The sequence below is a fragment of the Motacilla alba genome, chromosome 4 (assembly GCF_015832195.1).
Source record: "Motacilla alba alba isolate MOTALB_02 chromosome 4, Motacilla_alba_V1.0_pri, whole genome shotgun sequence".
Lineage (NCBI taxonomy): Eukaryota > Metazoa > Chordata > Aves > Passeriformes > Motacillidae > Motacilla > Motacilla alba.
Window position 1 is genome coordinate 70498103 of NC_052019.1, and position 21422 is coordinate 70519524.

Consider the following 21422-nt stretch of genomic DNA (forward strand, 5'->3'; position numbering starts at 1 on the left):
CCCCCAGCAATGGACAGAGGGTGCTTCTGGGACTGGGGCCGGCAAGTTATGGACAAGCCAGGCACAGGAGCTGTGCCGTCTGCAGGGAAAAGGGGAAACTAAGCAAAGCGGCTGCTTGCAGCCAGCTTTGCTGAGCCACAATGAGGCCGGCGAACGGTGCTAATCTTGCTTTACTGCTGCATTAGCATGTACTTCTGGGAGTACAGCTATGCTAAAATAATCATGGAATCACCAAATGGCTTGGGTTGGAAGGGATCTCACAGATCATCTCCTTCCAGCACCCCTGCCATGGGCAAGGACACCTGCCGCTAGACCAGGCTTCCCCAAGCCCAGACCAACCTGGCCTTGGACACTGCCAGGGATGGGGCAGCCACAGCTTCTCTGGGCAACCTGGTCCTGCCTCTGACACCAGCCAGGGCCTCACCACCCCCACAGCAAGGAATTTCTTCCTAATATCCGGTGTAACTCTGGCCTCTCTCTGGTCACTCCATGCCCTTGGGACAAGTCTCTCTCCAGCTCCCTTGGAGCTCCTTTAGGGACTGGAAGGTCTCCCCAGAGCATTCTCTTCTCCAGGCTGATCAACCTGTTCGGGCTGCAAAGCTGGAGTGAGACATTAAGTCCAAGCCACTACTCCAAGGAACATCCAAAGGAGAGGAAAAGGAGAGGCTGAGAGAACTAGGGAGACAAGGAAAGGCACATCATGGCATAGGGCTGGTAGACAGCAAGCAGCATGTCAGCCCCTCCAGCGAGATGCAGCACAACACAGACCCCTGCTGCAACAGCTCCACATGCTGACTCATGTGGTCTGACAGGTCCAGCTGCATGGGCTGAGCAAAGCACAGGACACTGGCACTCAGGAAATAGCAGCTGGTTCAAGGATCACAGGTCTCAATCTGCTTCTATTCTATCATCATTTGGGCATAGAACAGACAAAGCTCAACAATTAAGCATACAAAAATCTTGTAATGCAAACACATGGGTATTGAAGCCTGAATTGTTTCAGCCACATAAGGTTTGATAATTTTAGTAAGAAAATATTAACCCACACATCAAGAAGAAACAAGATAGTCTTTCATGTGCTGCAAAAAATCAGGAGATCAGGGTTAAAGGGAACAGGAACTATGAAGAAAAGTAAAAATAGAAAGAAGCTATTCTGTGAAGCTGTACACATTAGCTCTTGCCAGTGCTGTCTGGAACCAACACTGAGGGAGATTGAACAGTTCTCAATACTCCCATTAAAACTGTAAAAGAAGTTTTAAAAAATAAAATCCAGCATAACTATCTTAACAGATCTCTTTCTGTACATTCCTTCCCCCCTTCAAATTAATTACATGGTGCTTCCACATCTGACATACAATGACCAGTGTGACCTACACCATCATTCTGAGACCAAAGCAAGCAGTGGCTGTGTGCACAGCCTGATGGGGCTGGGCATTGCCAACCCTGCAGCACGAAACACACACCAAGTGCAACATGAAGGAACTCGGCAATGATGAAAGCAAGGAACTCGCTGCATTGAAATATGTGGCATCAAACATTCATTTGTTTTTCCCCATTCCTCCTTCTCTCATTTTCCAGACACATCTAAGTTGTTTCATTCATAGCAAATGCAATCAATAATGCTTTTAACTCCAACTGCAGGAAGAGTTCAGCATAATACTGCACCCACTTCCAATCTAACCCCCTCCGGGATACATGGGAGCAAATCCCAAGTACAAAAGAAACCCTGGAGCAGGCCCAGCACAGCCAAAGAGGAGGGTTTTTTATTAAGGAAATACACGTATATACACATGCATGGGAGCTTTGGGAGGAGGAGGAAAGCGGCAATATTTCAATGCTGCTTAGTGAATTGGGTGTCAAAGCAGCTCTTAGGGGGAGCAGGTCATTTCACTAATTAAAGCTGTTCTTCCATGTTTCATTTTCTGACATTTGAGCAGTCCAGTTGCCTTGCCACAGGCAGAACAGAACTGAGCTCAAGCCAGAGGCTGATCACTTGTGACTCAGCTCAAATTAAAAATAGGCAAATAAAAAGCAAAAGCGACAGGTTACTACGCAAAGATGCATCCATATCCGCTGAGCTTCAGAACGCCTCGTCCAATGTGGAGTTAAATTATCTGTCTTACATAGCTAACAAAACAGAGTGGCCAAAACAACCTGTCATCAACCAGCAGAACAAGGAGCTTTCTCCTGCTAGCCATGTTTCACCATTAAATAATTTCTCTGCACAGCAACAGGCTACTGAAGAAAAATATTCTCTCCAGCACTGATCCCTTCCGAACTAAGTTCACAAAGGCCAGCTGTGAGAAAAGCCCTTCCTGCACTGTCTCCTACACCACTAATGAAGGACAATTGTCACCTTGCCGGCAGAGCAAGCCACAGAGCAGCAGTTGCCAAGGACAATTAGCCCAGGGCCACAGAGCAGCTTTGGACTGGAGACCAGAGCCTTGTGTGTTTCAAAGGCAACACGGCTCATCTGGGGGGTTGTAAATTGTATTCTCCATGGCAGTTACTTCACAAAGGCAAGGACAGCGGTGAGCCGGGAGATCCTTCCCAAAAGGAACTGTTCCTGAAGGGATGGACCAGAAATTTTGTAGAAGCAAATGCATATTCCTCACAGGGGAGGCTCCACCTGCACAGAGAGCTACACAACATCTACCCACAGATTTGGGTGTCCACCTCAGCTATCACCACTAACCCCAAACCAAATCCCACAGAACCACTTTGACCAAGGAATGGGAAAAGGAAAGAAAAAGGAGAGCTCTTATGTCCTTGACTTCTGCTTCCAAAACCCAGGAGTTTTGAATGGAAACCCATCAGGAAACCTGACACAGCCAAATTAGCAAAAGAAGGATGCTGGGGAGTCATTTTTTGCTTCAAAGGAGGACTTCAAACAGTTGTTCTACACTCTATCAAATTTTTTCCCACTGTTGTTTTGCTTTCCCTTTCCTCCCCCTCAAAGCCTTACTGGTAAAGGAATCTAACTTCATTTAGAGAGCAGGCAAAAGGAAGCTCTCTGGTATTGGTTCATTTCCAGCATTATGTCTTCCTAATTAAATTTCTGTGTCTCTGTTCAGCGTTAGGGCCACAAGTGAAGGAGGTGTCTCCTGCAGTTCAGCCACCAGCATGAGCCAACCTAAGGCTTTTTCCAAAGCTCTCAACAGGAGCAAGCAGCTTTCCAACAAACCTAACAATTCCCCAGGGAGCTGGAACCACAACAGACAGCTTCCGTCAGCCTTCCCAGAGATGGCCACACTGCAATCCTTACACAAGCACAGATCCACAGACCGGATCTACTCTACAGTATCCAGAAAAACTTTGATTCTGATTTTAGCCCCAAGAGAAACTGTAGTCTTATCACATCAATTCATCCTACAGCCTGTGGAAATCAGAGCTACAGCGTTCACTCACTGAGATAACAAAATTTGCTATAAAGCACAAACTTGGAAAAATCACATTTTTCTTAATTGAGTACAACTTTTCCTCAGGCTTTCACCTACCCCCAAGGGATGCTTACTATCTTCTGGGATTAAACTCACTGCAGAAGCCTTTGGAGTGTGCCAAGAGCTGCGTACACATAGGCCCTTCTCAAGTAAAATTTATTGAAAATACTTTTCCCACGGCACCTGAGGGATAGCTGGGAGACTGTGTGTGGAGGAAAATGAGGAGAGCCTGACGTCAGGGAGGAAGATGCTGGCAGGAGGCAGTTTGAACAGGGAGGGTTTTTATAGTGTCTCCTTCTTCCACTTGAAAATAAAAGAGTTCTGGGTATTGAGATACACCCCCTCAGCCTACGGATGAATCTGGACTTCTAAACAAAAGCTTCTTGTTAAACAGCAACAATTAGAAACTAAAAGAACCTTTGCACACTATATATTTTAATGGAACCATCCTTGACATGCAATATGAAGGCAAAGTCGTTTCCTGACAGCCTGACTCAGTCTAATGGACTTGGAGGCTGCAGTTTTTCCACTCCTCCTAATGACTTGTTGCAATGGAGATGAGTGCTCTGCGTACAGCAATGCCATCTTCTGGCACAGTTCCTGTGAGAAAGGCCACTCGCTGAATACCACTAGAAGAAAGCTCCTGTTTCGGGAAAACACAAACTCAGACTCCACAATAAATCTGGAATATTTCCCCTCTCCACTGCACTTGCTGTTGGGCTCTCATTGTCCAAGGGCATGGAGCGAGGCAGTGGGAGCACACACACGAGCATTTGCAGGCTGAAAACAGGGATGAGCTCAAAGCCCATCCGTGGAGGAGTCTGGCAGCAAGGGCAAGCGGTCACCCAGAGCCAATTCTGCATGTCCTGGGAAAATCAGCAAACACTTCACACGTCTGACTTTTTAACTTCTGTATTCCCAGCCAGAGAATCTATATTAAGCAACAGCAAAGATGGAAAACACGTGCTCTATTTACACTGAGAAAATAAGCGGGCTGGCAATCCATGACTTCCTCACCGTTCCCGCTTGCTCCTGAACAAACTCCATTTGGCCTGCAGAGGTGGAGCAGGACAGTCTAAGGACAACATTTCCCACCAAATTCAACACCTATGCTTCTTTTTTTTCCCCCTCAAAGTTTGCAAGGCTCATGCTACCAGTATGCATTGAGAGTACAGATTTTAGACTGAGAAAATCAGATCTTATATAGTTCTAGCCTGAAATAATACCCGAGAAGAAACAACACTGTGGAATTCCTATCTGCTGTGTCATTTGATACCAAAAGCCCTCCCTGGGAATCAGATACACTGCAGAGGTGCTAACATGGCAATCTCAGCCAAAACAGCCCGTGCTCTGCTGTTTCTAAGACAGCCACAGCAGTGAGGTGATGACCAGCCAATTGCAGTCAATTCCTTTTCCTCTCTTCATTTTTATTCTGCAACTCGTCCCAAAATCTCAAAAATATACTTTGCAACACGCATAAAACACCAATTTAATTTTCACTCAACCAATGAAAAAAATTAATCAATGGAATTGGGTTTTGTGACTGAAATCAGCCACGCTGGTGCTCAGATACTTGCTCATTTAAAAAAGTTCCCCCCTCACATACTTATTTAATAAAAGAAAAGCATATTTTAAATGTTTATACCTTCATGTATGAGGAGGATATTTTGGGCTGCAATTTGTGGACAGCCAGACAAAGCTGAAATTGTTCTGCTTTCTTTTCCAGTTGCTTTGATGCCTTCCATTGTTTTTCCTCTGCTTCTTTCCCACTGTCAGTTTTGTTTACCTCTTCCCTCTCCCGTGTATCTTTCAATTCTCATAAAAAGAGGCCTTGCCCAATTTCCCAGTACAAAAAGTATCCCCTTTTGCTGTTGCTCCGAGTTAAATGCAGTTTTTACAGAGGTCCCCCTCTGTGAAGAGTATTGCCTTGCTCAATGCTTGTAATTTATCTCTTAACAAATGGTTTGTGCAAAAAAAAAAAAAAAAAGGCAACCAGAAAATATTTGTTTTAGAGAAAATTTTACCAGTTACTTTTTAAAGAAGAGTTTCATAGGTTTTGGACTTCAAAGCAGACACATGACAAATATCACCAAAACAGTTTTGTGAGCCCTTCAAGTGCTAGATTTCTGCCTTGTGCTGGTGAACAAGTTAACCGGCTGTCACATCAAAGGTGTCATTATTTTAAAACCCTAACCTTTCAATCTGAGTTTCCAGCGCTGATGCTCACAAAAGCCAGGTTTGTTTTAGTATCAGTTTTTAAGAGCAGCCACTTCGGCAAACCAGACTGTCAGAATCTGTCAGCATCTTGGCCTGGCATGACTCAAGGCTGTGCCCGGACAAAAACACCTTCCAAACCACACTGCTAAAGCATTGAAGGAAATGAGAGGAAGAAATGCAGCTTTAGAGCCATCAGAACTGCTCCAGGAGATGCCTGAATTATTTGAACAACATTAAAGTTGCAACGTGAGTCGCATCTTAGGAAAACGTGTATGGGAAATGTCTGTCTGAAATGAATTCTTAGGTGACTAATAAAGAGAAAGCTCTGAGTAAACTGCTTCCCGTAACAAGTTGGGTCTGAATGCTCTCATTGCCATAGCTTCCCCTTAGACCAAGGTCAACAGTTACAGGTATGCTCCATTCTCTCAGCAATTCTTGCTAGTTGATAATAATTCACTAACAGAAATTTTATGTCTCATCTTTGACAATTTTGAATATGCCCAGAGGAAAATGCTTTGTTCAGGCTCTCTGCTGACATTTTGGCTGAAAGAAGGGACACATGTACAGAGGCTGGCCTACAGCTCAAGCACATTTTTCAAAAACTGTGTTCATTTGTCTGGTAGACTATTCTAGTAAAAAACAGCCAGGCAGGCACTTCCAAGAAAACACTATTACTGGAAATATCTTGGGTTAAATAGAACTTACCCTCTGGACACATTTACGTAACAGCTACTAACACTGGCCCAACATGTGTAGGAAATGGAACAAACAGGCAACCACAGTCACCCAAAACACGAGGCTGAAGAGCTGACATTGTCAGGTTTGGGTTGAAGGCCCTTCAAGCCAAGCATCCTGTTTATTTCTCCCTCTGTGGGGGAGACCAGTAATTCAAAATAATATTGCTTGGGACTTGCTGCCCAAATTCTCAATCACTGCCTGATTTTAAGAGTATTTGAATGCTGAGGTTTTGCAATCATCAAGCAATGCAGCCGATAGCACGGTTATGTCTAGAAAATACACAAAAGCTGTACAATCAGCAATACCCCCAACAGGGCAATCAGCAGGAAAATGGTGCTACTGACATTTTGGAAGCTGCACATTTATTTTTCTTAAAAAGCTATAAATAACTAGCTTAAAGTTGCTCCAGTATCTCAGTTATTGATGCATTGATACATGTGAAATGAGGATGAAAAGCTCTTTTTTATTTTTGATCTTACCGTTCCATCTCACCAGCAGCACCTTGAAGTTAACCGTGCTTCCAATACAACTGTGCCTGCAAGCAGTTGATAATCCAGCAGGGCAGTTCCAGAGGTGAGGATACAGAATGTCATCCCTAGGTGCAGAGGTTTGAAAGCAAAATCTACATCCTTACCTCAGCTCTAGCAACTTTCCTCCGTGTGAGCAAACAGCAGGCTGCCTGACAAGCTTTTGCAGAGACATGGGAAATCCAGAGCTGGTCTCCAATAGGTATAAATTCATCCTCTCACAAGATTAAAAAAAAAAAATTATCAACAATGAAGCACATGTTGCTAACTTCAAGATCTCATTATCAGAGAGTTCTTGCCATCCAGATCTATTAACAGGTCCAACCTTTGCTGGCTCTGGCAAACCTGCAGTAAACAAAGACTTGCAATACCCAACCTATGAAAAAGCTTAGGAAATACAAACCAAATGGCATTAGAAAGCACTTAGGCCCCACTGTAATAATTCTGCAGCTCAGAGGCTGAATACAGAGGGTGTATTCCTACTGGCTTATCTCTTCAGACACTGTCCAGCTACGCAAACCAGGCAATCTTGCACAGGGCTCTAGACCCAGTGCAGAGGTTTAACTGCAGTCCTTCCTTGGCAGGGGCATTTAAAAACCTGAGGAAGGCACAGAGGACAGCGTGATACACAAACACATTTGTACACGGGATATCTGAAATGCGTACGCTGTTCAAATATTTGGCTAGTTCCATGACTTGTCTTCTCAAGTTCATGCATCTGGGTAAACACGAGCATTTCCCATGTCCACTGCTCTGCAAATTCCTCACCAGCAATCCCAACAATGTAAATTCAAGTCGGAAGTGAAATATTTGTCACGTCCACTAACACACAGCAGCAGCAGTGTTAGCGTCTGGCAACACAGCCAAATAGTGGGCTCTGATGGCAACACCAAGGCTGGAGGTCCCTTTGTTTGTTTTAATAGTTATAGGGGTTTTTTCCCCCCTCATATTCAGGGTAACACCAACTGCACTCTGAAACTCACTCTGCACTAACAATCCCTGCACTCTGAAACTCAAGTAAACCCAAACAAGGCAACTCTGTGGAGCTTACATTTGGGGTCACAGATGGCGTAGCTGTGGCTCCACCCCACGTTTCAGAGCTGGTTTGAGGCGGTTTTCTTTGGAACAGGGGCTCAATGCCAGCTGAGAAGAGCACTTGTCAGGTAAAACAGGATTATTGGATGTTCCTTCCTCAAGAAGGCGAGACTTGAGTGCTCATGGCAGGGAATCATGATTGATGACAACTCATCTTAAAAACCTGAGACAGGCTTCTTAATATTTTTTATTATTATTTTAAACTGACATAGAGGCTGATCTGCCCTTTAAAAGCTGACTTGTGTTGTATCTCCTGTGGGTGACACAGACAAATAAAAAGCTGCCTAAGTCAAGCCACAAGTAACTTTACCTGCAGCTTTCACTCAGAGAACAGAAGACACCCATCTTTCCTGATACCTCATTTCCCAACTGTTGTGGCCACCAGTGTAAAATTTTGACACGTGTTTTCCAGCTTCACAGCAGAGTAACTTCTGAGACTAATGCCTGAACCAATACATCTAGATGCAGCAGTGCTTTCACTTTTGCCAGATGCCTTAACAGAGATATTTAGTTACAAGCAAGAGATGCAATTACACTTGCACAGGTTTTCCATCCACGGGAGGGAGAGAAAACCAACACAAAATGCCAAGTGCAAATCCTTGTCCAGTATGCTCTTGTTAGAAGGGAAGGATTTCTCCAATTGTGTACTGATTTCTATATGCATGTTTACATTCATCTCAATTTGATACTCATGGTGCATAAATTGTATACATTATACATTAAATGGGCTCTGAGTGAAATACATCATCATTAACATAATTAAAAATGCAGGAGAAGCGTTACCTTTTATAGTTATTCCGTGGCTTCCACAGGATCTTAAGTATAAAAAAAGTCAATGGCTCAGCTGTCATAATCTATGTTACCATGGTAAGTGTTCTGCCATACATAATTCCATCTGCCTACAAACAGGGACCAAAAATACATATTTGTGTCATCTCTAAAGGAGAAGGTTTTAGTTTTCACTCCTATAGCAAAGAAAACACATCTATATTGGTAACTGCATTTAGGTCAGGGTTATTTTATTATAAGTACAGCCAATATGCCAATTACAGATATCAAGAGTTGAAGAAACATTCTAGAAACCACCCATTTCTAGTGAGAAACTTTTACTGTCTTGGATTGTTCAACACTCACTTTTCCTGCTCTAACCCTTTCAGCTTCCTACAATATGAAAATGTTTCTTTTGAACGTACCTTTAGCCAGTATTTGCCTATTTTTTGCTTCCAGTAAAGTGTGTCATAATGTGCTATTCTAGCTATCTCACTGGAAAAATAAGTCAGGAGGGGTCACTGCAATTTCTTTACAAAGTCTGTGATAGATAGGCTGCCTAGTAGATCTTGAAAAACACATTGCCACAGCAAAAGGACATCATGGAAACCTTCAATTATCTTCCAACAAAAAGCATTGTTCTCTTTGGAATAAAACTTGAAATAGCCTTTTCTTACAGCACTGGACATTCTACAGGTGAGCAGCTGTGTCAAGTGCAAAATAATTTCTCTTGGGAACAGTTTAACAAACATCGTATATATTCTGCAACAATGAGCCACCGGGCACTTACAGATTAACTGCTCAGGTCACATGTACAAGCCTTAGAAACCCCATTTAAAATCCATCTGAACTAGAAACCAAGACAAAATGGGCATTGATACAGTATTACCTCTCCAACCCCTTACACACATTCAGTTTACATCAAGATGCGTGTTGCAACATCATCTCACTTATTCTGCATAATCCTTGGCAGTGCATTCCAGAAGTAGAACTTAACTACAAAGTATTAAAAACCTGCTCTTCATGCAGACCTGAAGTCGGCTGCCCTTAAGTGAATACAATTTTGTGACTTCTGCAGAAGCAGCAAAGTCTAAATAAGGGATTTCAAGCTGCAGCTGAAACTAAGGTGACCAGCTCCCTCAGAGCTTTGTTGAATAGCAGCAGGACTGGGCAGGCAATTGCTTCATGCTCTGGGCTTGGTTTGTCATAGCAACAGTGCTGGAGGGTTCACTAGGAGCTTGTTTTTACAAAACGTGGCATTTCCAGGATTGCAGATTGATAGATCATAATTAGGATCACGGTCATCATGACATTCTATTACTCATAAAAAAAAAAAAAAAAAAATACAAAAAACCAACACCACGATGTTGCTCAGCAATTTTCTCTGAACTGAATCTCTGACCTGCAAAACCTTGATGAGAAGGGAAAGAGAAATCACAGATGCAATGTGGCCATACTCTGAGGGGAGATTGTTGCAGGGTGGAGAGAAGCACGCTGCACTTATACACCCCGAAAAGCTCAGTGCCAAAGCTGCCACGGACAGCACTCAAATTAAAGCTCCATGGGACAGCAGCAGGAGAGACTGGCTTTGCTCAGCTTGCCCATGCCTCAAAGGACAGCTGCTCTAAATAACCTCCCTTTGCAGAGCAGAAGAAGGTGAGCAGCTGCCCTTCAGACGTGTGGGAGGCAGCTCCAGGTAAAGGTCTAGGTCCGTGTGCACCCTCCGAAGCAGGCACAGCCAGAAGCAGGCTGACAGGTGCACAGAATACCAAACTAAGTTTAGTTGCAGCAAAGGCTGCATCGGGTCACATTACGGATAACCAGAGCTTTCTTCCACCCGCTGCACCACTCTTGGAGATGCCAAGGTTTGCCCCTCACCTCTGCACTGAATCATCAGCAATCAGGGGGTTTTAAAAATACCATTGCAAAGGGTTTGTCAAGTGATGGAGGGTTTCATCGAGGGAGCAGCAACAGCTTAGTTCAAACATGAGTGCCAGGAGCAGCGTTAGTCTGGGGGATGACAGGTCATCGCTCATTAGCCCATGCTGAGTATGTAATTGATTAAGTAATTCCACGTTATAAAAATAGAGCACCAATTGATTTTGTGCAATGCCTGCACCTTGTACCAAACCTCACCACCACCACCTCCAAAACCTGTCACACAAAACGCTTTGATATAGATTTCATACACATTTGCTTTACTAAATATAGACTCCCTTCTTCGAGCTGAACAAACAGAAGGGGAACTGGCAGCAACTGGAGCCAAAAGGAGTTTTGCAGAGGTAATTTTACTTCTACATATTTATACGCAACTCTTCTGGCTCCCTACTTGCTCTGACTTACCCACCTGTCGTCCTGAGAACCATAAAGCTTCACCCTTTGTCATTTTAGTGCCATAGAAACTTAAGATCACCTGTTCTCCTCACCCTCTTTTTTAAAATAATTTTCTCCAATTGCATCCTTACAATAGAAAACTTAAAAATCAAGTTTCTTGTTCGGGGCTTTTGCTTGCTTCAGCAAGTGATCCATTGGGATGATTAATATAAAGCCAAGGTTTGCTGAATGTGACATTCCCCCTCTAATGAAGTGACACACGTTACAGCTTACTATTCCTGTAATAGGAATGGGATGAGCGCTCAAACAGCAGCAATCTGGGCTCCTGCTCCCAAGTCCTTCCTAAGCCACGCTGACTGTTAGCAAACAAATACACGTGAAACCTGGCAACTCAAAACAGGCCACTGAGAAACTTTCAGCCTCAAATTCGCACATTGCTTATGCAGGGCTTGCACCCAGCAGGTAGAAAGTCTCTTATCCACTGCTTTCAGCACTCTGTGACCCCTGGGAACAGCCTGTTCTTGCTCCCAGTAAAGTCTGAAGAAGGTTGTGCTGACACTCGCTCGGCATGGGGGGTAAAAATAGGACTGCAATGGCATTTTTTCATCAATTATTGTCATCTGACAAATCATGTGTGCTCTTGGGCCCTGATAAAGAACCACAGTCAGGAAAATTCAAGCCAGATTCAGGAGTGTCAGCTCTACATTCTGGTTTTCAGGTACATCCCAACAGTGTCCATACAAAAAAAAAAAAAAAAAAAAAAAAAGCTTAAAATTGTTTGGATCATCCTCCTTGTCTAATATCAGCCAGCCAGGAGAGAGCAGAAAATGCACACACCGAGACAACAAAGAGCCCAGCAGGGATGCCAGGTAGAGCATTTCCAGCACAAGCCTCCAACTGCGACAGAAATAGCCTCATTAAAGGGCAGGTTCAGATACAAGGAGTTATTTATAGGCCATCTAAGATTAAATTATTAGTGACATGCTCTGGATCTAAAAATTCCCAGAGTTTACAGTGTTACAGGAGCTGTACATGCGGCATGTGATGCCCCTGAGTGCAAACCCACGGGCTTTGGCTCCTGTGCACCGACCAGCTGCTGCTCCCGGCAGGAACTAAAACCGTCCTGAACCGAGGCCAGGCTATTCACATCCAGCCCCAGCAAGTCCGAGTTTTCCAGTTCCCAGAAAGCTCCCGAAGGCCGCCACCAGAGTTCCACTGCTACCCAAGCCCTGCCAGCTCCCGCCACCCACGCCGGGCACAGATCAGAGGGAAGGGCAGCCTCCATCACCCAGTGCCGCTGGAGCCCGGCGCGCATTCCTGGGCCCAGCAGCAGCTGCGGGCCACGGGTCACTGACTGCTGGCAGCCGTCCCACACCCAGAGCAGGGGGAAAGCCAGATTTCAGGAAGATAAAACTACAAACAAAAACGTCTCTGAGTACACTCGCAGAGCCTACAAAGGATACTTCAGAAGGGCTCTGCTCGTGGGATCCGAGAGCCGGTTACTGGCTTAGATCACGTACCAAGTGCTCCACAATTAATCGCAAAGTTTATTTTTTCCCCTTGGACTTGCATGTGTGGGAGTGCTCTCAGGGAGAGGGGGCGGTTGCGCTGTTTTTAACCCAAACATTTTAGGTACAAGATATTTTTGATGATACAGAGGAGCTGTAAAACGCTAACAGCCCTCAGTTTGCTATTTTCTGAATATACACATAGAGATACATAAATAATCTAGAATTACTTTTTCTTTTTTTTTTTTCCTTAAGAAAAACAGGAACCACAACATTTAGAAACACTGCAGAAGATGAATGAGGTCTGGACACCCTCCATCTTTTCAGAGGTAAGCTCATAAAACAACACTTTACCCTCTGACCTAACATAAACGACAAGGGTATTTACAGCACTGTGTCACCCTCTCGAACCCAGCAGTCTGAATGCTTGAAATGCATTCCATCCATCAGATGCCTGTAAGCATCCCATGAGCTTCCACTTCTCTAACAGGGCTTACAACTTATGCCAAGACCTCTCATAACTTTTGGAAGATTGACAGGATTGACTTTTGGTTGCACACCGTTTCGTCACCTGAGTCTGTGCCTCACACACATGCCACACGCTGCTTATGGGATAGGCTATTCTCTACCCCAGAAACATCAGCTCCAAACACCCAGATCATCGTAATAAATAAAGCAAGGGATGCATTTCACCAAGCTTCTCACCAGTTTTCAGCAAGCACAGCTTTAATGCTGAAGGAAACTCCTAAGTTGTGGGAACTCACCTTGGCTCTAAGTGGTCAAAGCAGCACTCAGAGAGAACCCCTGGGAGAGACAGGTCAGCAGTGTCATCTCCTGCAGCTGTACCTTCATTTGCACCAGTAGAACCAAACCCAAAGAGTTAACATGGCAAACACCCAACATGTTGTGCAGGGGGATGTTGCTGAATGAATCCTTGTTGCACAAACAACGATTCCTTTAACATGGGAAGTCTGAACTGCCCCATGATATACTGTGCTCCTACCACTCTTTAGGATCAAATTGGGCAGATAAATCAAAATACTTCCAGACCAGATGGCCAAACCAAACAAAAAAACACAATAAAGTAAAAGACCCCACTGCATAAGCAGAGACAACAAATAATACCCCTGCAATCCTTTTTCTGTCCAGGATTACTGCTGACACCTGTAGTGAGCAAGGTGCAGCTTTTGGTCCTGAAGCTCTTGAGAAGAAATTTTATCAGACTGTTTCAGTCAGATGCACACTAGCAAAGCTCTAGTCATCTGTGCATCAACAATGGATGTGGGATACAACCTGCTTCTCCCACCCAAGTTCATACATCTCTGGTGGGTCATGAGCAACCATTTCTAGCTCATCCTCCCCTCTCCTGTCCCTAAATGCTTTTATTTTTTTGAATACAGTTACATCTTGAAGTCTGCATCCTGCTGGATACCACAGTTGTTTCTGTGTTCCCAGCTGACTCACCATCCCAGTAAGGACAATCAGGCACTTCAGAAAGAAGGATAAAAGGGAAAGGACAGACAGAACAGAACATATTGTGTTTTCCCCACTCCGTTAGTCAATTCCTTATTAACACTCAGCCAGGAGGATTCCACAACCCATTTCACAGGCAGGGTTTATAGACAGAGAACAACCCCTTGTAGTTTTGGTAGCCCTCTACAAAAACAACTTGGCAATAAATACTTCATAATAAGACACCAATACAAGCCCAGTATATGTTCATTGTACAGTAGGACTGCAAAAAGCCCTACAGTAAACTTCACTTGCCTCTACAGGCAAGAAAGCTACAGACATGAAGAGCAACAGGCTGTGTTTCCAGCAGACACATGCAGTGACCAGCACGGACAAGCTCACCAAGTGTTTTGAGGCTTTTGGACAGTGTGGGCATTTTTGTACGTTTTCCAGCTTTTTATTTACTCAGAAAAAGCTCAACTCCTTCATTATTTAACAGCTTAATGAGCAAATCCTCTAGGGCAGGAGGTGGGCAAGTCACCGCTTTTTATCAGAGCAACCTTTGCTACTTGTTCCCTCTCCCACCCAGCGCACCCCAATCAGTAGCAGTGGCTGCAGCCTCACTACAGTTCCCACAGCATGGCAGGCAGGCCCCTCCCCACACAACAGGGTGAGCAGCTCTCACTCTACACAACATGGCCAGCGGGCCCCTCCACCACAACCTAATGGCAGACAGCCCCGTGCCACACAAACAATGATGGGAAGCCCCCCTCCCCAAACAACAAATAGCAGACAGGGCCCCACACACAAAATGGTGGGCAGCCCCCCCTAAAATGATGGAAATCCCCTTTGCCTCCCACACAAAATGGTGGAAATCCCCTTTGCCCCCCCCCCAAAATGGCGGAAAGCCCCTTTGCCCCCCACACAAAATGGCGGACAGCCCCTTTGCCCCCCCCCACAAAATGGTGGACAGCCCCTTTGCCCCCCCCCACAAAATGGTGGACAGCCCCCTTTGCCCCCCACACAAAATGGCGGACAGCCCCTTTGCCCCCCAAAATGGCGGACAGCCCCCTTTGCCCCCCACACAAAATGGCGGACAGCCCCTTTGCCCCCCACACAAAATGGCGGACAGCCCCTTTGCCCCCCAAAATGGCGGACAGCCCCTTTGCCCCCCCCCACAAAATGGCGGACAGCCCCTTTGCCCCCCACACAAAATGGCGGAAAGCCCCTTTGCCCCCCACACAAAATGGCGGAAAGCCCCTTTGCCCCCCACACAAAATGGCGGACAGCCCCTTTGCCCCCCCACACAAAATGGCGGACAGCCCCGTTTGCCCCCCCACACGAAAAAGAAGGCGGGAAGCCCCTGAGACAAGGGGCAGCCCCAAATGGAAATTATTGTAAGAAACAATAAAGTTTTGGTCCATAAAGTACAAAAATCTGAATGTCAACATCCAAAAGTAAGCCTTCAATAAGTTGATCAAGTATAAATGTTGTAAGGGAGGGAAAAACACCAGGAAAAAAAGAGGGAAAAAAAGTACAAAAGAGAAGAAGAAGAAGAACAACAAAAAAAAAAAAAAAAAAAAAAAAAAAAAAAACCCAAACAAATAAATTAAAAATATTTTAAAAATAGAAAACCACCCACACAAAATAACAAAGGGAAAATAGCCAAACAACACAGCAATCAAACCTTCGACTCTTCCCTGAGGGTATAATCCATCTAAAACAGAATACCTGCCAACAAACGCCACACCCTTCACGCAGAAATAAAGTAGCACTGACACACAAATCAGCACCGAATGACAACCCTCACTTCAACCTGCTCCCTCAGCCCTTCTACCAAACAGAAATATTAAAAATAAACCATTAAAAGCCAAGGCAAGCCCCTACCTGTGCATCCCAGGAGGAGCCCTGCAGCCCGACTGAGGCGGCGCTGGCTTCTGGAAGCTTCCAGCGCCAGGTGCTGCCGGTCCGGGTGAAAAGGCCGAGCCCAAGGAGCAGCAGCTGCTGAAGCTCACGGAACCCCAGGGAAACTCACCACGGCAGCCACTGCTCCTTTTATAAACTCCGCAGGGAGTAATTGGAATCGCAGGACCTCGTCTGTTTCCCTTCCCACCTGGGCTGGTTTTGCACGAACGCCAGAGCAGCTGAAGCTATTTATTAAATGAACTCAGTCTGCAAACCCACCTGGAACCTGCTTTTCTTTCTCCCTTCTTTACTTTGCTTTTCCACACTTTCTCAGCAAAACCCACAGAAGACCTAACTGGAATATGGATTGAAAACTTTTCATTCTTCCCTTCCACTCTAGGTTAAAACCAGTAGCTAACACAAACAGGGTTTTCATGGAAGCGAAGGCCTTAATTCTATTAGTTTACAACTGCGTGGTGCTTGGTTTTGCGACCCAAATAACACCATAGCACAGTAATTTTTATATGCCACCTCAACACACGTAGTCATTTGCACCCTAACTGTAATTACTTTTTCCTACATTAGGCCACATCCATTATGCAGCAGGTACATTATGTTTTCTATTTCATCACTTCAAGGGGAAGACATTTTCCAGCAGCCTTTTCCCTCGGATATGGCAGGCAGGGATGGGTGGAATAGAAATGTTCAGTTTGATGGATGTTGGCTTTACCCGGTGCTGTGCCACCTAAGCGAGTGCTTCACTAGGCTGATTTTTCTAGTTCCCAACAAATTACTTCTAATTCCTTAGGGTGGCAGAAGGTAAAATAAAAAATAAGCTTAAATCAAATTGAAGTTCAAAGGAACCTTGAAAAAGTGGATTTCAAACAAAGGAAATTTCTGAAATTATGGAGCTAGAATCGGCACCAGCAAAGATGTGGAGGTGAACAACGTGCTGTCCAAAGCAAAGAGGCTGGGAGAGGCATTGGCCTAAATCAGCCATGAAAGAGAAGCTTAAAATATCCTCAAGTCTTGCCAAGTGTTAGTAGGGGACAAAGTACATCCCGCAGTAGGGAAAAACCTGGGCAGTGGATTAGAAAAGCAAAGCACAACAGTAGCAGATGAACAGTCATTGTGGTATGAACAGCCTCTAAGACTGCAGTAGGATACAAGTTTTCAGGGGAAAAAAAAGTATTAAAGGCAGTATAAAAGAAGCAAAATTCAGCAGAGTTACAGAGCAACTCCTTGAGAAAAGAAAATAAAAACAAGAAAACTGGTTCCTGCAGTCCCATAATAATTGAGGAAGAGATTTTTGTCAAGCTCTAGGAGCAGATTTCATACTGACTAACACACAGCTATTATATTTCATATAAGCTGACAGGCTGGAAAACTGTAGGATTTGAGATGAATTGGAAGGATTCACAACACAGGGCCCTTTTGCTAAACAAATATCCCTGGAGAAGCAGGGAGCTCTGTTCTACATCTTCCCATGTCCACTCCAGCACTCTCCATCTGGACACCACGGTGTTCTCTCTCCAGTTTTAGTTCTTAGTCCATATCCCAAGTTTGGAATCCCCAAAATATCCGCATCCTTTTGGATTTATAAATACATCCAACCCTATTTCACAGAGGGGAAAGAGAAAAAAGAAAAAAGAAGAAAGGAAAGGAAAGAAAGAAGGAAAGAAAGAAAAAGAAGGAAAGAAGGAAAGAAAGAAGGAAAGAAAGAAGGAAAGAAAGAAGGAAAGAAAGAAGGAAAGAGAAGAAAGAAAGAAGGAAAGAGAAGAAAGAGAAGAAAGAGAAGAAAGAGAAGAAAGAAAGAAAGAAAGAAAGAAAGAAAGAAAGAAAGAAAGAAAGAAAGAAAGAAAGAAAGAAAGCTGGAAGAGGAAAAGGAGGGCATCCAGGCAGACAGATGTCATACCAAAAGAAAATTAGACAGAATAAAGGGATTTAAGGGGGATCAATAAAGCATGACTGTGGGACAATTACCATGTACATTGGTCCACGATAAGGAACTTTACCAGAGATCAGTTAAATGACTCTGGAAGACACTCCTGCACACTTTCTTTCCATATTAGATAATGGATTAGGATAATTGATTTATTCCTGCACACTCAGAAGTACAGTGGGAGAGCAGTACCCGAGTGTTACTGCATTCCCATGCAAGACACTATTTGGTTTGCCTATGTTGTTCGAGTGAATATATTTTTTATTGTGAGAAGTGCTTAAATTTCTTTTTGACAAGGGCAGCATTGACAACTAAAAGGAAAAACAGTGGGAATAATTCACTTGCCTACTGCCAAGAGAAACAACCTCCATATTATTCCAAATACAAGGGTCTCCATCATGTAATTTACAATTGCTTGGTCCTTTATACGGCATACTCTTGATCAAGATTTATATCACAGATGTCACTGGTGTCTTGACTGCAGTACCTTAAGCCAAAATTAAATGTAACAACACAGGTGTTTCAGGTAAAATGCAGTTCTTGCTAAAACAGGTTTTCAGATGTAAATACTGTCTTCAGTTCTCCAAGTGCCCTCAACATATATTTTAAATAAAGGGCACATTTAAAGATGTCTTAGATGGACTGAGAGACATGGTAAAAACTCCACAAATACCAATTTGTTTCAAACAGATTCTTCAGTGAGTCTTGCTCCCAGGCTGCAAGCCAGGACTAACCTCAAGGATCTCCCGAAGGTACCCATGTAACGGGAATTCAGCACGTTGCCAATATCAATTTCCATTCAGCATTATCACAACAAGTGCAATGTGACAACAAAAGTCAGTACAACAGTTGCAGACAGACGTGTTCACTTCCCTTTTGTTTGTACTCTTCTCCCCTCCTAAGGATGCAAGAAATGCTTGGTAAAGTGGGAGGCCGGTAGTGATTTATAGGAAAACAGATTGACTTCTGCCAGTACAGTGTTCTTTACCTTGGTCTGAAGCGGCTTTGGGAATTTATTCACAGAGTTTCCCACTCCTGTGAAGGTCACCTAATAAGCTGTGTGTACGATGTCTTATTGAAGGGCAGCAAAAATTTAAATAAAGAAATAAATAAATTAACACCAGACTGTACCCCAGCCATAGTTCAGAGAAACATGGGCGATGAGTCATTCCTTTTTAAATGCAATTAAAAATAATTCTAAACATAAAGTGGACAAAATGCAGAGGATGACAGTAAAACAACCACAGTAGTCAATTTTTTTAATGAGTAATTTCTGCCTACTAGTTCAGGATGCTCGTTTCTTCCTCATGTAAAATGAATAACCCCATGAGAGGCCAATTCAGAACGCTCCGGAGAACGCAGCAGTCTGGGTTTGCTGCTGGATGTGCAGCAATAAATAATTGGTAACCTTGCATTTCCCAGCTGCCGAGGAGCAAACTGAAGGTCTGAAATAAGGAGGATCATAGAAAAGGAGCTGCCTCCAAAGGACCTGGTCACTGCTTGGAAGGATGCTGCTTACCTGGACTCAGTGAGCTCACAGACTAAGTTAGAGGCAAAGAGAAGCCAGTTTCAATGAAGATCCCCAGGGCTTGGGGTCCTCATCCCCAGCTCTTTCCTCCCCGACCTGGAGCTTCTTTTCCATCCTCAGCATTTCTCACCCATCCCACTGATCACACCTACTACAGGTTGCAATACCCTGGAGAGATCCTCGCTGGTCATTCATCCTCCTAAAACCAAACTTCAGAACTTAAATCACTTTTCCTTCTGATTTGCTGCGGGGAACAGAACAGGAAGTGCCAAAAGACTCGGGTCGAGGGGGCAGCTGTTCTTGTGCCATTTGCAGCCAGAGTCATCAGCACACCCACACAAAGGCCTTTTTGCTGGAGCTGCCCGGCCCAAACTTCCGGCGTCTAAGGGGACTGACAAGTTTAAATATTCCTCCAACTCTCAGATGTCTGTCCCAACTCCAGACTCCTGAGATTTCCTCATCAACGCTACCACCAGTGACAATGGGAGGGGAAAAAAAAAAAAAAAAAAAAAAAGAGTAGGATGGGATTTCTTTTTGGATTTATGTTTGAGTACATACATACTACACTAATCTGATTACGCACTGGGAATCCTCCTTTACGACAGCTTTTCCTTTATTAACCTTATTTTCTTTATTAATAACCACGGTAACATTAGAGCCTTAGCAGGAACGCGCAAACTGAACGCACGGGCAGCGCGTCCCTCCGTTCCTGCCTCTCCCATTTCCAGCAGGCACCAAGGGATCACGGAACGAGCCCCGCAGACACCCAGCAGCAGCTCGGCCTCGCCGACCCAGCCGGGCCAAGAACGCCGAACAACTCCGGCGACCACCTTCCCCATTCCAAATGTAAATTAATGCAGCAGCCGCCGCTAAGAACGGAGCTCCCGCCTTGCGCGGAGAGAGAGATGCGAGGGGGAAAGCGCTGCATGCAGCAGGAGCGGGAGCAGCCTCTCGGAAACTGCAGCATTACGTTAATTAAGATTTTATTCATGCCTCCGGAGCCGCGCTGCCACGGCGGTGATGCGGCACGACACGCACCGCGCTGCACCACTGTGAAGTTCCACACGCGTGCCTGCGCTCCCCTCTGCGTGTGACGGCGCGGGCACACCTGCGCAGGTGCTGCCTGCGATGCTTTCGGGACAGGGACGGCGTTTGTGGATTCGTTATGGAAGCGGGCTTTTTATTGACTAGAACAGAAACCGTCCCCGGCCGCACCATCCACCTGCCCACCTCTAAACTGCCGACGCACTCGCGGGCCGCTCGCATCCCCGCCTCCCGCGCCCCTCCGCATCCCGCGGGCTCCGTGCCCCCCTTTCCCCGCTCCGCCCGGGGCTTGCCGCGGGCCGCCCCCCGCCCCTGCCCGCGCCGGGGAGCACCCACCTGGCGAAGGCGAGGCGGGCCGGCGGGGGGCGAGGGGCCGCCTCCCGGCGCGGGGGGCGCGGGCGAGGCCATCTTCGGCTCCTTCCCGCCGCCGCCCGCCTCCTCTCAGCCCCCCGCGGCCGCCACCATGCCGGGGACCCGCGGGTGACCTTCGCGGCCGCTGCAGCGCGGGCCGCTGCGTGGGCGGGGGTGCGGGGGGTGCGGGAGGCAGCGGCCGCGCTCCCGATGGATGAGCTCACGGACACATCGGCGGCTGCCGGCGGGCGGCGCGGGCGGAGGACCCGCCTCGTCCCCCCCCCCGACACACACACACCCCCGGTACACCCCACCCGCGATCGCACCCCCGCGCACACACACACACACACACACACGCACACGGCTCCTGCACGTCTGCCCTCCACACACGCCCCACGCGTGCTGAAGGCGCGGGGGCTTTTGTTTGAAATGACAGCGGAGGGTTGCACTTTCCCCCTTCGGCTCCAGGTGTCAAAAAGCAGGGATATACCCGGTTGTAGAGGAACGCGGGTATCCCCAGCTGGGATTGTCCTCACATCCCACCCTCTGTTCGCAAGGTTTTAAATCCCCGAG

At 45.7% G+C, this 21422-nt stretch overlaps 1 protein-coding gene across 1 annotated transcript in view; it reads right to left on the minus strand.

Moving 5' to 3' along the window:
* The window catches only part of ANK2 (ankyrin 2), a 277263-nt gene extending 256161 nt beyond the window's left edge, over positions 1 to 21102 (minus strand). Inside the window, exon 1 of the mRNA XM_038134945.1 lies at positions 20835 to 21102. Coding sequence (XP_037990873.1) covers positions 20835 to 20906 — 72 coding nt within the window. The 5' untranslated portion in view covers positions 20907 to 21102. The remainder of the gene's footprint in view (positions 1 to 20834) is intronic.
* Positions 21103 to 21422: the final 320 nt, after the last annotated feature.